The following is a 15,403-nucleotide window of genomic DNA, read 5'->3' on the forward strand; positions in this document are numbered from 1 at the left end:
GGTTTCAAGTTTCTAAAATTAAACATTTCCTTAAGAAAACCTGTGTTGATCCAGAAGAAATAGTTGCTAAGTGATCATTTCAACAGTTTCAGTCAGGTTTCAGAGCTCCTCATAGCACTAAAACAGTCACTAATGGTATTTTATCAGGTAATGGACTTGTGTCTCTACATGTCCTGCTAGATCTCACTGCTGCAGGGCAAAATCAGGAAAGTAACGTTAACAAAAATGGGTTCACCAGATGTTTCTAAGGTTATCTGCCTTCCATGTCACTGCAGGTCTTCATAAAGCATGAAGGGAACAAGATCAGTCTGACAGTGGGAGGCATCAGCGCTCGATCTAAGAGGATACCCGGAGGTGCCAAGATGCGGATCACTGGGCCTATATTTATCGGAGGAGTCCCAGCCTCAGTCAAGGTCAAATTTACACTCATTTTTACATAAAACTTCACACATTTAGTCTTTATCATTTACATTAACATCATATGTAAGAGTATTAAATGTCATATCATTTTCCAGGTCTGGATTTTTACTGACGTGCAGAATTGTCTTAGATTCGGGTTTTAAACTGGACATGTGGTTCTGAAACTTGGTTCTGTTAGATAGCAACCAAAGCACTAAAAGCTTTTATTTTTACCAACCAAACAAATCCCAAACTGTGCTTAGAACCATCTTAGTTGTTGGGATAATTTGGTCCAGGCTGGTCCAGTTTAGAACTGGAATAACATTTTTAAGCCAATCGGAAGCCAGTTTCAGTAATGTGGTGTTTTGTGATTTATGGGACAGACGAATGATAAAACCCAAATACACAAACGTTTTATTCTCAGTCATCCAGAATTTGATCAGAATACAATCAGAAACTTGATTCTGGTAATGAACCCCATGTTAAAACATTTACTTTTCTCATCTACACGAAGCTTCTGCAGGATTGATTTTTTGCCTACAGCTGAAGACTTTGGTCTTTTGATGAATCACTTTACAGCAATATCTAAATATGAAGAACTGCCTCCCTCCCCCAGTTTCTGAAACTTTCTGCTGTGAACCAAACTTTTTTTAAAGCTTTTTGTTTGTCGGATGGTTTGTAATTTGTTTATTTGACCTTATTGGGTTTACCTGTCTTGTAAAACTAACTTTGTTCAAGGGCTGTAATTTTTTTTATTATCACTATTATGCATGCAAACCTCTCTATAAAATAGGAGCTTTTGTTATTTGTTGCTGTGGGGCATATAGGTGTACAACACAATGCCAAATGTTGCTGTCAATCAATCTGGGACGGGGTTTTAGGGGGTTTGGAAGAATATGGCAGCACAAAACTTTGGAAAGCTGCATCTGAATGAACCACAAGACTTATGCAACAATGTTCTGAACAGTTGAGACCAGAGTAGAGATACAGATAAGAGCTATTGGTCTGGAGAACCCCTCAATCCCTACCGTAAAGCACGGTGGTGGATCATTTGGGCCTGTTTAACAACAGCAACAAGCTGAAGCTTGGCCCAAACTGGGTCATCAACAGAACCCCCTCAACAAGACCCCAAACACAGCAGCAGAATGGTTCTTCTTTTTTTAGCCCCATTGAGGATAAGGTGGATCGTTACGTTCTGAATAAAGCTCAGGTTTGAGAATAAAATAAAATCCAAAGGTGTGCAGTTTTTACCTTCATCAGAAATCATTTTCACTTTTTGTATTAAAGCTCTGTGTTGTGAATTGTAGCCTGCAGTCTGTGGCGGTTTCATCGGATGTTTCAGGGATCTGAAACTAAACGCAGTCCCTGCAGGAAACCCAGTTTACAGTCAGGGTGTGGTGCCCTGCTTCCAGAACCCTCTTCAACCTGGAGCGTACTTCTCTGGACTGGGAGGACACATGGAAACTGGCACGTCCCTGTCTTTTCTAATGTGTCAGCTGTTTCAAGTCGTTATTTTTGACCGGGTAAATGATGACTGAAGTGTGTCTGCCTCCTGACAGATGACTCTTTGGTTCTGAGTCGGGACCTAGAGATCCAGCTGGAAGTTCGACCCGCTTCCGACTCTGGGCTGCTGTTGTATGCTGGAACTTCATCTGACCAGTTCCTGAGCTTGGTCCTAAGCCAGGGAGAGGTAAGTAAAGGTTTTCCTCTAGCAACAGAAGTGAGGTACTACTGTGGATTTTTTTTTTCTTGTCATTACTCAAACAAACCTGATGGTGTTTCTGTGTGTAGGTGATTGTTTCAGTAAACAGTGGCAAAGGTGAATTCTCTGCCTCTTTAATGCCTGAAAAACCTCTGTGTAACAGACGCTGGCACACAATCACAGGTGGGTTTACACCAACAAATCATCTTGAGCACTTGTGACCGCTCAGTTGCATTTTATAATGAAGATTTTTTTTCTCCAGCGGTGAAGAGGAACAACGTTCTGCAGTTGTTTGTGGATGGAACAAGCGAGCAGAACGTGGGCCCCAAACGGAGCCACTCTGCAGAGACCAAAGCTACCGTGTACCTTGGAGGTGCACCGAGTGAGTACAACATCACACTTCTCTGCAGACGTCCAAACCATTTCAGGGACGCCGGTCTCCAAAATGTCTCGATTTGAAGTCTTTACACTCACCTCCACACATTTCAGAGTAATTTGGTGATTAACCTCTTCCTCTATAAAAGAGTTAAAAGAAGTGCGACATTAGAGGCTGAATGATAGAAGTGTTTAAAAAGATGTTTGAAAGCCAAGGTTTGGGAGAGTTTTCAGTGAGGTATCTGCTTTAGAACTAGGTGGCAGGCATCCAGAACATAGTAGAACCATAGGGTAGACCACAGTACAGCCACCCATAATTCCTCTCCTACTTTCCCTCAAACACATACAGTGGCTGGCCATGAGCTAACTAGAGATCCTTCAGGAAAACAGCCAACTGTCCCTGACAGAAAAATGCGTCTCACTCAGTTTATTTTCATTTTATTGGAGTAAAAGCTGAGTTTGAAAAGCTTAATCTGTTATTATATGTAAGGATTTTACCTGATAACGTTTTACTCATGAGGGGCTTTTTGGTTAAAATAAAATCAGGCATGCCACTTCCCCTTTCTGCACCTACAATCAATATTGGAGTACCTCACGGCTGTGTAGCCAGACCACTATTCTTTATCATGACATGTTTCCCTACGCTTACCGATCAACCGCCTGCGACGTCTGCAGATATGCTCAGACTTTACAGCACTGACACAGAGATCCTGGTCCTGGCTGCTCAGTCAACTCTCAGGATAAATGGAGATACCTTCTAAATTTGGATCAGTGGGCATCTGTGCACCATCAGAGGCCTGCAGCCTTGGCTAAAGACTAAGCTGTTCAAATGTTTCACCAATTATGTCCTTTTCCAGGACTCTCATTTATGCTTTAATAATTTATCAACTCAATTGTAATTTCAGTGTAGGCAATATCTCAATCGCAAACTGTTTGAATGCAATATTTAGTAGGATACTGCTGTATATTTTATACCGTCATATTTGGGTTGATTCGAAATTGCCCTTAATGCTCACACCTGATGTATATTATTTATTGGCTGGGACATTAAAGCCCAGGGAGAGAATTGGAAACATTGTGAACAATGGAAAGAAAGAAAAGTGTCAGAAGAATTTAGGTTTTATTATCATACTTTTTAACAATACTATGGCAATTTTAAAATGTTCTTGATATTGAGCAGCCCTACCACAGTGGTGTCTTTGTGGGCTACCCAGTAAGCAGACAGACACTAATCTGTAAAGAATCTGCCTCCCAGGGCTTGCACCATGTAACCATGACAGCACATCAACTCTTATCAGCTTCCCGTTAGGTCCTGGATCAACTTTAAAACTCTATGCAGGGCAACTCTCCTCACACCAGACCCGATACTTAAGCTGAGAGATCTTTCAGTGTTGCTGCCAAGATCCCAGCTCAGCATGCATCTGCAACAACTCATACCTGGATGTAACCAAAACACCTCTACCACAGGACAACTGTTAATTTGACAGACTTTTCTCCTATTTTCTGTGCAGACTTCTAGTTTTTTTCTCAAACGACTCTAAACAACTCTGTTTCTCTAATTACTTGGGTCTTTTACTTTTATTCTGTTCACCAGGTGATTTCTTAGTGGCCAAGCACCCTGACGGTTTTCCTGCTTTCCACGGCTGTTTCCGCCATGTTAGCATCAACCGTAGACCTGTCGTGTTGTCCAAACCGCTCTCTGTACAAGGAGCCGTCGGGACTCAAGGCTGCCCTCACATGTAGCGCCTTCACAGGGCATATCCTCACATTCCCTGACAACAAAAAACTTGGTGGTGGGTGTCATGTTACTGTAGCTAATTTAAAATATATTAATATTTATTTTATTTTTTGTTTAAAAGCATATTTTATATTTTCACATTTGTCATATAACGTTTTTGTGCTACAGGGTGCTACGTCAGTTATAATTGGTTTAACAGAGAATCTTTGATTAAATTGGATAAATATCAACTTTAAAATGAAATTTTATGTAAAAAAAAAATGAAACGTTCCTGATTCTGCTACGTAGTCAGAAAATTGTTAGGTTTGAGTTAATCCGAGTCTGTACACTGCCATACATCATCATCCTCCTCAGGCAGCATCACATAGAAGCTGTTTAGTTGAGCTCAAACAGGCCACTATAGCAAAATTACAATAAACCGCACAATAACTTCCTGTCATGTGATGTTTGACTGAGCTGATGTCACAACTTTTCAGACACATTTGGGCTAAAACACAATTTTTCCATCATATTTGTTTAATAAATTTTACTTTAAATGTTTGGAGACTTGAAATGGAACAAAAATGTATCCCAGTAAATCAGTTAATTAAAAGAAATCATTTGCAATGTAAGGTTTTTGACCTTAAATAACCCCAGCTCTGCTTATTCCCCTTTTTTACCCATCTGATCATAATCATCTCTTCTGTTTTTCTGTCTTGAAGCTGTCTTTATTTTTAAACATGTAACAAGAAATTCAAGCCTGTGTCTGTTAACATTTTTTTTTTAAATACCCCAGAAAGAATAAGCTGCTGCTCCACTCACTCCCAGCCCTCATGTGTTTGAATAAAGTCTTTTGATATAAAATGTACACCTGAGTGTTTTTAATCTTTTTACTTTAATAAAGGGTTAGTCCCAAAAAGCTGACATCACACAGCTTCTGACAGTCTGTACTTCAAGAACAAAAAGGAAACTTAAGGCTTAGTCCCAGTAGAGTCTCAAACAAATCGTAACTGGTAACAGAGAACTGCTAAAGCACAGAAAAGTCTACATGGTGGTCAGAGTAAGCTTTAGCTAAGCTAACATTCTGTTTCTCCTGAGTAGCAGCATTGCCTGTGGTGTATAAAAAGGGTTAAGACAATGCGGAAATAGAAGAGGTAAAAAGGAGCACAGAGAGAGAGAGATGTGGGACTTGACAGGCTGGTCTCTAATCTAGACTCATGTCTTCATCGTCCTCTTTCTTCTCTTTGGTGTCTCCTTTGCTGCCCTGCATGGCTCTGGCAAATGCGTCAACATCTGTGGAGGAGAAACAAATGTGTTTAAGACAGAAAATAACCACAAAGTTATTTTTTAAGATACGTGGATCCCTGCATTGAGAAAGACCTGCCTGCACAAAAAGCAGCGGAGACAGTCTGTGACAGCCGAGGACATTTTGCACCAATTTCAGGACATCTGGGTTAAAACTAACAGCTACATCGAGAAGGAATTGCTTCCGAAGTGGAAAGTGCCTCAATCAACTTAAAGTTACTCAAAAGCTATTTGAGATTTACCAAGAACATTCCGTTCCTGCTCCTATGACAACTTTTAAGCAGGCATTTAAGCCCATTTGTTAACTGGTACTCGTTAAAGGCTGTATTTGTCCTACATGTTTGTTTTCAGTAAACTTCATCAAGCTAAAGACCAAAAATATGTGCAGACTCCCGTCTTTACCCCACGTCTCTTCCTTCCTGTATAAGCAAACGGATAATTTGTTGACCTACAAATATAAACGGTGTTTATGCTAAGGTTTGGGTGTAAATATTTCTACACATGCCTGAACTGGAAGGGACCTCAGATTGGCAGAAGCTGAAAATGGTGCCTGCAGTCAGGCACGTCTCAAGAATACTTCATAAAGACTGTAGCCCAAACCACTGAGTTATTGAATATAACTCAGTGGTTCAATGTCCTTTTTCCACTCGCCCCACGCAGTACGGCCCTACTCACTTTTTAGGCTTTTCCAATAGTAACGCTTACATGGAACCGTTACTATTTTTAGTACCCGTTTGCTTGCAGCTTCAACCGTGCTGAAAACACAACGCCAGAAAACTGTGGATCAGTCTTCTCTGGCTCTTCTTTCACTCCGAGTCTGACAGCAGCTATAGACCAACACGTTGTTGTTTGTGTCACTACAAATCACATGACATTACTTTCAGACTGTGGGGCTGCCTCGCTGTTGACGATCCAGCCCACATTAAGATTGTACTCAATCGTAATGGAAAACAAACCACATCTTGCAGAGTAGAACCGACCCGAGACCAACCTGGCTGAGTAGGTACTAATGGAAAAGGCACCTACCATAATAAAAAAGCTCTGTCAGAGCAGTAGTAAAATCTAAACCAAATGAACAAAAGATTTTGTAGATGTATTTAGCAGCACTTAAGGTCCCATAAAAAAGCTCAATCAGGCTGATCTGTCATCTGCTGTAACAGAGAATCTTATTGATGAACATCATCCTTGGTGAAATTAGTTTTGCTGCAGCTGATAAATAACTGTGTCAAATGTGATGTTTTTAGAAGCTGAATGGTCAGCCTCCAGGGCCCGGGTTCAGAAAGCAGTGTTGATAAGCTCCAAGTAGAAATCAGATACTCTGAGGGTGTATGCACACTTGCCACTTTTGGTCCACTTAAACTTTTGTGCAGGTGTGAATACACTCAAGTGAACCCTGGTCCAGACCAAACAACCGGACCGAGACCCACTTTTTAAGGGTGGTCTCGGTCCGCTTCCAAACGAACTCTGGTGTGGTTTGCTTGTGGTGGGAATATGAACCGGCCCCAATCCAACCCAACTAAAATAAACATGTCTCTTTGGACCTAACAAGCCACCGTAGCCGCTAGCAAAGGTGAACGTTTTACTAAAACCATACCCAATAAGCTGTGTGTTGTTTAGCAACACTGATACCGACATGTTGTGGGTCACAGGACGCAGAGCAGGTCGTCTCCTTCGGCTTGAAGCATGCGTTAGCCAACGGGGATCCAAAATTATCAATGTGAATGAACGTTGCAAAATCTATGTTGAATGAGCTGCTCTTCACCCTGACAATGACATTAAAGCTGTAATAACGGCACAAATATGCAGAACAGAGGTGCTGCACGCAACAGTTGTTTTCCTCCATTTCTGGGTCTGTGCTCTGTCCCGCCCCATCATTTCTGTCCAATGGGAGCAATGATTGTCACCCGCATGGCTTTGTTTACAAGTAATAGTTTTCTTGCAAAAAAATACAATGCGAAAGCAAACCGCACCAAATGAAAAAAATAATGTCCGCTTTTGGTCTGGACCAAACAAGCGGACTGAAGGACTTTCCTGGTGTGAATACACCAGACCTACTCCACTCTATCATACCCAGGGTTTTCGGTTTCAGAACACGGGGTAATGTTTGGGTTACTCAACTCTGAGGGGGATGATTTTATTTGAACAAAATATCAATAACTACTGAAGTTTCACTTGGAGGCAATAAAGAACACTTGAGGGCCGGGGTCCCCCATCTAAAAGCTCCATTTTAAAATAAAATGTAACTGAACCTAAGCTATTTGTGTCTGATGATAATAAAACAATTGCAGTACAGTCTCTGTCGGGGACCACGTGTCACTATGCTCAGGAGGACAGCCTGACTTCACTAAATGTTTGCGATGGACATCATGGGAACCTCTGCTGCACAGTGACAGTTTACGTGCAACAGTAACATTCCTGGAAGCACGACCTGCAGTTCACTTTGAAGGACTCTGCATCATCTATGTTACACAAAAAGCTGCCATTGGCATGCAAAAGAGAACTGACATCTTTTTTTGAGGGAAATTATTAACTGTGGCAAAAACCGGCAACGCATAAAAAATATATTCATCCAGCAAATGATAAGACATGTAATCGCGGTCAGATCACCCTCTCCTGATGGAGATTTCCGGGGAGATTTGTGCTCAGGGTAAAAAGCTACCAGGGTTTCTGAAACCGATTACCCAGTGTATGCACATGCTTACCCCAGAACTTGCTTTGAGTTTTCAGTAACCCTGCTTTCTGAAACGGACCCCAGGAGAGGTGATTGCATGGATGTAAGGTGTGTGTTTGTCCTACCTCCCCTGTTAGCAGCATCCACAGCTTCAGCTGACAGACCAAACTGATTCATGAGTGGGCCAAGCTGTCCAGAAGCCAAGGCGCTGCTGAACATACTCATGGACTAGAGGTCAGAGAGAGGTCACAGTCAGTAAAGTCGTTTTAAAAACCTGCTACAGTACCAAGGCTCCTTCAATGACAAAATAAATAAAATAGATGAAGAATTTTCATGTTTTGAACTGGTTCTACCTGCTGGAACTGAGGTGAGTTGAGGGTGTTCTGGATCTCCTCAGCACTCTGTGGTAAGCTTTCTCCACTCGGGAGAAAGGGGAGGAGCCTCTGCTGGACTTCAGGGTTGGTCAGGATGGGAGCCATCATCTCCGGGGTGCAAACACTCGTGAGGTCCACTACAAGACAACAACAACCCGTCAGCCGGTCCAATTCAATTCAGTTCAAAGATACTTTATTGATCCCCGAGGGGAAATTAGAATTCCAGTACAACCCATCCAAACATACATCATGACACAAGACAAGGGGGGGACGGGTCACCGAGGCTTTGCTGCCCACTCACAGGCGTTGCCCCCGTTCCACTGGCTCGATTTGGACCTACTCGACTCCACTTGACTCGCTTTGCGAGCGTTTTCATTACTACAGTTTTTTCCGTACCGGTACCTACTTTTTTGGTCCCTGCTCCTGAGCAGGTACGACCAGGGCTGAGTAGGGACTACAGGTGACGTGAACAGACTGCTGTTCACTGATTGGCCGTGGGAAGAGGAGAAATGAAAAGGTTTTAGTTAAAACAGCGCACGGAAAAGTTAATAAAACTCAAGAGCAACTACAATAATATTAAGGACCACAGTGGCTGGAGCAGGTCATACATGTAATTTTACCATTTATGGGTCATAAACCGTGCCTGAAGGCTGACAGAAAGGAAAAAGAACAAATCAGCTTTCTGAATTACAGGCAGGCAGAGCACTGTATTTAATATCATAAATCAGCTGATCACACATAAAATCAGCCGTTTAGAGGCACAAACATTTCCCCCAAAACACACAAAACAAAACCACCATGAAACAACGTGTTTGGTTCAGACATTTATTGACGGTCCTTAAGTGAACCGGCATCTGCAGGAGGAGGGAGCAGGCAGAGAGCAGCTGCCCGTAATCAGACTGCTTGCATCGGACCAAATGAGAGCATCGAGAATCTGTGGAGCACGAATATGCAATATCCAACCTAAAACTAACTTCAAAGGTCAAAAGTCCACGGTTTGCACCTTTAAGTCCTTGTCCTTGTTATTGCCATGGCTGAGACAAAAACTTTTTCATAAAGCCCAAAATTGTAACTTCATCAGGCAAACTTTGGAGCTTCACCAACGTTCTGGCTGGGCTGTGGTCCAGATAATTATCCTAGTGGATCATTATATATTAATACAAACGTTATTAGTATTAGTTTATTTAAGTTTTTATTTTCTATTTATTTTTTATCATTTCACGCAGATTACTTTAATGTGAAAAATGCAACACAGTAACGTTAATAGCAGCACAGCGCACTACACCCCTGGCTGGAGGCGGGGCTTCAGCCACCACAGCTTTAGCCGTTGGCGGGTCATCGGAAACACAACGGATACCGTACCAAGTAGAGCAAAACCGAGTGGAGCGGAGCCGCGCTGGCAAAAACAAGCCAGTGGAAACGGGCCATATGGTGAGTCACACCTGGAGCCTCTCTTTACTTTAACCGTCTTGACATTATCGGTGGAACAAAATATTTATAGGAAAACATGTTGCTTTCTTAGTGTCATCCAAAAAAATGATGTGATGATGTCAAATAACACTTTCATAACTGTATTGTACAAAAAGATTTCCCTGCTCCCAGTATCACTCATTCATGCTTTCTCTGCACACTTGAGAGAAACCTGCAGCTCTTTACTCTCAGCAACAGAATGAACCCAACATGACAACCTCACAGTAAGAAATAAGCTCCTGACCTGCAGGTCCCTGAGCAGCTGCTGCAGGAACATTCATGTTGGCCAGGATGCTCTGAAGGTCACTGAGCTGGATGGGCTGATGAGGGGGAGGGCTTCCAACAGAGGCTGGGGCCACAGGTGTCTGAGCTGGAGCTGCAAGTGGGGAAAAAAAATACGTGTTTGTGATAGAAACACAGAAACGGATCAGGCATAGAAAGAGATGGGTCTAACAGGATGACCGGTGATTCTACCTGGTGTGGAGGGGGTAGCAGCAGCAGTAGTGGAGGGAGCAGAGGCAGCAGGAGGTGTAGGGGTGGTTGGTGTCTGGGTGGAGCTCAGCCTGGGGGCTCCGGCTGATGAAGAAGAGCCCGCTGTGGCTGCCTGGCTTCGAGAGCTGAGATTAGCAGGAAGATGGACGGAACCAGAGGACAGAGAGTTTGCTCATTAAATCTGATATTTGGTTCATTCTACAGAGGTTTTTAGTAAAGCAGATGTGAAAAGGCTGGCGGGTCTTACCTGGATGAGGAGCTGCTGGTGGGTGGACCCCCACTGCCCAGGAGGTTCGCTAGGCCTGGTCCTGCTAAAGCTCCCAGGCCTCCTTAGACAAACAAGAATAAATCTATCAAATCTGCCTGAACTTTTCAACAGGGCTGCACAATATATCGTATCCAAATTGCCATCGCAATAGTTATTTCAGCAAAATTGCAAAGGACTGCTTGAATGCAACATTTGATAAGATATTAAGCTTTAAGTGCCATGCATGCACGTTCTGAATGCCAATAATATATCTGACTTGTTGGATTGTGCTTCTACTAGATGCCCACACTTGATGTGCATTTATAGTCATTGTAATGCCAAAGCTAATAAGAAAATGGTGGGGACATTTTGATGAAGAAAAAGAAAAAGTCAGGAAAAAGTGACTTAATCTGCATCATCATCAAAATATTCAGGGAATGTATCAAAACTACATGTTACCCTGAAATCATGCAGCATTACTTCTTGGTTTGGCTGAGAAACTAAATCAGTGTCATCAGTGTGTCTGGTTTTATTGACCCACATCAGGCTCATCTTAGGGTGTATTCACACCAGGAAAGTCCTTTGGGCCGCTTGTTTGTTCCGGACCAAAAGCGGACTTTATTTTTTTTTGTATGGTGCGATTTGTTTTCACATCGTACTTTTTGCAAGTGAACTATTACTTGTAAACAAATCCATGCGGGTGACGATCATTGCTCCCGTTGGACAGAAATGACGGGGGCGGGACAGAGCACGTGCCGTTTGTGCCGTTATTACAGCTGCAATATTATTGTGAGGTTGAAGAGCAGCTCATTCAACACAGATTTTGCCACGTTCTAGTTATAAGTGTGGAACGGTGTTGGAGAATACGTGCTGAACGCCGAAGACGACGCTGTGGTCTGCGCCCCCGGTCCCACATGCCCGGTGTTGCAACAATCAGCTGGCCAGGTATGATTTGAGTACAACATACACCCTTGCTATCAGCTACTTGTTAAGTCCAAAGAGACGTACGTTTTCTGCAGTTGGTTCGGATCGGGGCCTGTTCGTATTCAGACCATAAGCGAACAGCACCAGAGTCCGTTTGGAAGCGGACCGAGACCACCTCAAAAAGTGGGTCTCGGTCCGGTTGTTTGGTTCGGACCAGGATTCGCTTGAGTGTATTCGCACCAGCACAAAAGGTCCGGACCAAGGGGGGACACAAACTCTGGTCCGTTTAAAGCGGCAAGTGTGTGAATACACCCTTAGAAAAGTCTGTTTGGGCAAAAGATCCAAAAAAGAACATGTAAAATAATCCAAACTGCTGAGTATCCTCAAACATTTGTATCTTTAAAAGTTGAGTTGTTAAAGCTAACACTGAAACCTAAAGCAGTCTTAAGCAAATGAGAGATTGTGCATATTTGGAAGGCGTTACTCACCCAATCCACCAAGCCCAGTTGGACCAATAAGCTGCATCAGTTGGTTGTGGCTCATATTTCCCAGCAGGTTCTGGAGGCTTCCCTCTCCTCCCAGTGCAGACAGTTCGTGACCACTGCCACCTCCACTGCCAGGACCTCCAGGAATCGGAGGGTTGTTCAGATAATCATTCACCTTACGGCAGTACTCCTCATCTTTGTCCGTTTTGGGCTCCTAAGTTAACCGTTTAAAAAGTTAAGCGCTTCCTCGTCTCCCACACCAGCTTTCTTTGTATTGACTAATGTCTCAATAAATAAAGCCAGTCTCTGCAGCAGTCTAAAACAAATCTACAAATAAAATTATCTTGTGTGTGAAAAATGTAGATTAGCAGCATATTCTAACCTGCATCCAGAAGAAAAGCCTTTTGGAGCCAGCCTTGAACTTCAACACATAGACACGTCCGGTGGTGCACTGGCTCACCCTCTTAAACTCACAGTCATCGGGGAAGATTATCAGGTCCTAGGACAAGATGGGACATTTCAGTTCCGACTTCTAATTTAGACATAGTGACAAATTAGCCTCATATTCAACTCGATCGATCTAGGAACATTCAAAGAACTCGCCCTGATGTCCCCCAGAACAGGAAAATATTCAACGTGGCTCCCATCACTGGTCCATAGATTGGAATTATGACAAAACAATATAAATAAGTGGATATTTGTCTCAACGGGGATCCTTTTATTCTACCAAAAACAAAGTGGACAAAGGAATTCAAATCTGGTCAGAAAGAGAGATTGTTAGTATTTATATGTATCATGTTTTTAGAACAAGAACATTTACGAGGGAAAGCCTGAATGCATAGAACCAGCTGAACCAGCAGCAGAATGTATCAGAAAATCTCCAGTAACAACAAGTTGAGCACATGTTTTTGCTATAATTTAGTGCAAATAAGAAATTACATTATTATCCCCACTGGTAAGTTATAATATGAGAGCAGAGGTAAGTAAAATGATTTGTGGATGTGGTTTACTGTTTAGCATAAACAGTAAAAGCTAGATAACATCAAAAAAGCCACATGAAAGTAATTAACATTTATACTTAACATTTATATTGTATATCTCATTCTAGTTTTTGTATGTGGTTACTGTCTGATTTAAAAAGAAAAATGTTGACTTACATCATCAACATTTCCTGTGGTTCTGTCTTTCCAGCAGAAGTGGATCAGGGAATCATCAGACTGCTGGATGTATACCAAGCCCTTGCGTTTGTCAGGTGTTACCGTGTTCCCCTTCAAGGTCATTTTACCAGCACGAAACTCCACCAGGTACTTGCTGGAGCTTCCCCTTGAGCCGCTGACCAAACTTGGAAACAGAGCGCCTGATGACATCTTTACAAGCTTCCAAACTGATGAAAAACAGGACAATATGTCAGTTCTATGAGATCATCAAATTTACAGAAGCAGCTGCCATCTTGGTCCAAATTGCTGGAGTTATTATTTTGCAACTCAGCTGGGCCAATGTGTTGACTGTGCAGTTATTAAAATGCTCAAAACGATCAAAATAAGATAATCGACCAAAAACATTTATTAAAGTTATTTAACCTTATTCTGTTTAGCAAGTCTACTGTTATTCTGTTCTTTAGATGCAATAAATGCAGCTGGCTCACATACGGGATAAAAGACCATGTTAAATAATGGTGATTTTATTACGGATCAAAACTATTTGTTCATAATCTAGCAGCCCTATTTCAGCACACACTTCCTAATTTCCCAGAAAATCCTACCGAGGGGAAAAAAAAGGCAGCTACACCATATTCTTAACAAGTGAAAGACTCAGACACGGCCAGTGATAACTGTACCCTTCTGACTTAATGTGTCTCATTAAATCAGTTGCAAATCTGTTTCTAAACATGTTTTTATTACTGTTTAACACATGTACACCTACTGCAAATCTTTGCGGGTGCTGGTCATTTCATCCCTTCACAATACTGTACCTTTGCAATTTGGGTTTTGTTTGAATGTTTACGACAATGCGGGCTTTAAATTGTTCAATATTCTACTCATATTTTGCTGTAAAGATATGTGCTTATGACTAAACATTTTATGACTCTATACTTCGACAGAATACTACAAAAAATAAACTGACAGGCACTGGGTAGGCAATAGTTTGTTTGCAGTAGAAGCTGAAAAAAATGAAGGTAGAAGTGGATGTAGGAAATAGCAACGTCTCTCTTGGTGGAGGATAATATTTAAAACCCAATTTTATAAGAGGAGTATAGAAAAATACTTTGGGTCAACTTTTTATCAAATCTTAAATTAGGTACAAAAAGTACCCCTGAATGTTTTCTTTTTCGTACACAAAGTGTCGGGTACCAAACGCCCTAAACTGAAAAGAATATGAAATGACAGACACATATGAAAGTTACAAAGTTATTAAAGAGCCAAAAAAAAGTTTAACCACATTTGGTTTTATTTGCAGGACTGCCATACGGGATTCTGCGCTTGGGATTGTTGAGAAACCCCCAATTTGCGACTTAAGGGAGTGAGCCATATTAGGTTGCCTAACTTGGACAAGAAACAAAACGGAACTCACCAAACTTAACTTAAAAACCGTACGCACTACTTCAGCGAAGAAACACTGTTAAATTTAATTACTAAACTTGGATAAGCATCCTTTCTAAAAAAAAAAAAAAAAAATTATTTCGGGAAAATAACTTTTTAAGTATAAACAACTTCCTAAACCTTTACCAAAGATAACAGTGCTGTAAAAGTTAGCTTTGCAGAGCTAGCGGTGAAACGTTTTCTGTTCTATCTTTTCCGCGAACCGGTAAAGTCATACAATTTTAGTTTAATTATGTTAATGTCTTACTGTAACGTGTGTGTTGGGTTGTTTTTAATTAAAATTTTAATTTCAGCAGTTAAGCCACCCGGGTATAGTTAGCTTTGTGTAGTTCTGGTTGTCCATGCTAACATTAGCCCATGACATGGCTGAACAACTAAAGGCCGAAGTAATGTACACTACAACCGCCCTAAGCTGTTTAATGAAAACAAAAAACACACAGAGACTCGTTCAACAACACAAATATGATAAGATTTTTAAAGACTCATTTTAAATACCTGCGGCTAAATCTTCAAAAATCTCCCACAAGTTTTTTTTTCCGCTGCGTCCTGCGCTGGTTACGTAGAATGTGTGAACTTCCTGGTAGGTCGTGAGCGCGCAGGCGCAGAACGGGAGGAGGTTTCCGAGCGAGGGTTGCTGTCACG

The 15,403-nt window shown here is 41.8% G+C and overlaps 2 protein-coding genes across 4 annotated transcripts in view; one reads left to right on the plus strand and one right to left on the minus strand.

The window, feature by feature from the left end:
- Nucleotides 1-5,061, plus strand: part of lama5 (laminin, alpha 5) — a 120,021-nt gene extending 114,960 nt beyond the window's left edge. For both annotated transcript variants that reach the window (XM_047363372.1, XM_047363376.1), the window contains exons 75-80: nt 276-413; nt 1,707-1,866; nt 1,959-2,089; nt 2,191-2,284; nt 2,364-2,483; nt 4,071-5,061. In XM_047363372.1, coding sequence (XP_047219328.1) covers nt 276-413; nt 1,707-1,866; nt 1,959-2,089; nt 2,191-2,284; nt 2,364-2,483; nt 4,071-4,219 — 792 coding nt within the window. In that variant the 3' untranslated portion in view covers nt 4,220-5,061. The remainder of the gene's footprint in view (nt 1-275; nt 414-1,706; nt 1,867-1,958; nt 2,090-2,190; nt 2,285-2,363; nt 2,484-4,070) is intronic.
- An 8-nt stretch (nt 5,062-5,069) lies between these two features.
- Nucleotides 5,070-15,389, minus strand: LOC124867129 (proteasomal ubiquitin receptor ADRM1-like). 2 transcript variants are annotated; one of them, XM_047363416.1, is made up of 10 exons: nt 15,257-15,389; nt 13,319-13,545; nt 12,544-12,660; nt 12,165-12,375; nt 10,753-10,831; nt 10,488-10,630; nt 10,258-10,389; nt 8,523-8,680; nt 8,295-8,397; nt 5,070-5,486 (listed from the first exon to the last, which is right to left on the minus strand). In XM_047363416.1, the coding sequence occupies exons 2-10, from the start codon at nt 13,526-13,528 to the stop codon at nt 5,398-5,400; spliced, it is 1,242 nt and encodes a 413-aa protein (XP_047219372.1). In that variant the 5' UTR covers nt 13,529-13,545; nt 15,257-15,389; the 3' UTR covers nt 5,070-5,397. The 2 variants fall into 2 exon arrangements, with proteins under 2 accessions (XP_047219372.1, XP_047219364.1); XM_047363408.1 differs by having other exon boundaries at nt 10,753-10,834.
- Between the last annotated feature and the right edge of the window lie 14 nt (nt 15,390-15,403).

This window comes from Girardinichthys multiradiatus, chromosome 1 (assembly GCF_021462225.1).
Source record: "Girardinichthys multiradiatus isolate DD_20200921_A chromosome 1, DD_fGirMul_XY1, whole genome shotgun sequence".
Lineage (NCBI taxonomy): Eukaryota > Metazoa > Chordata > Actinopteri > Cyprinodontiformes > Goodeidae > Girardinichthys > Girardinichthys multiradiatus.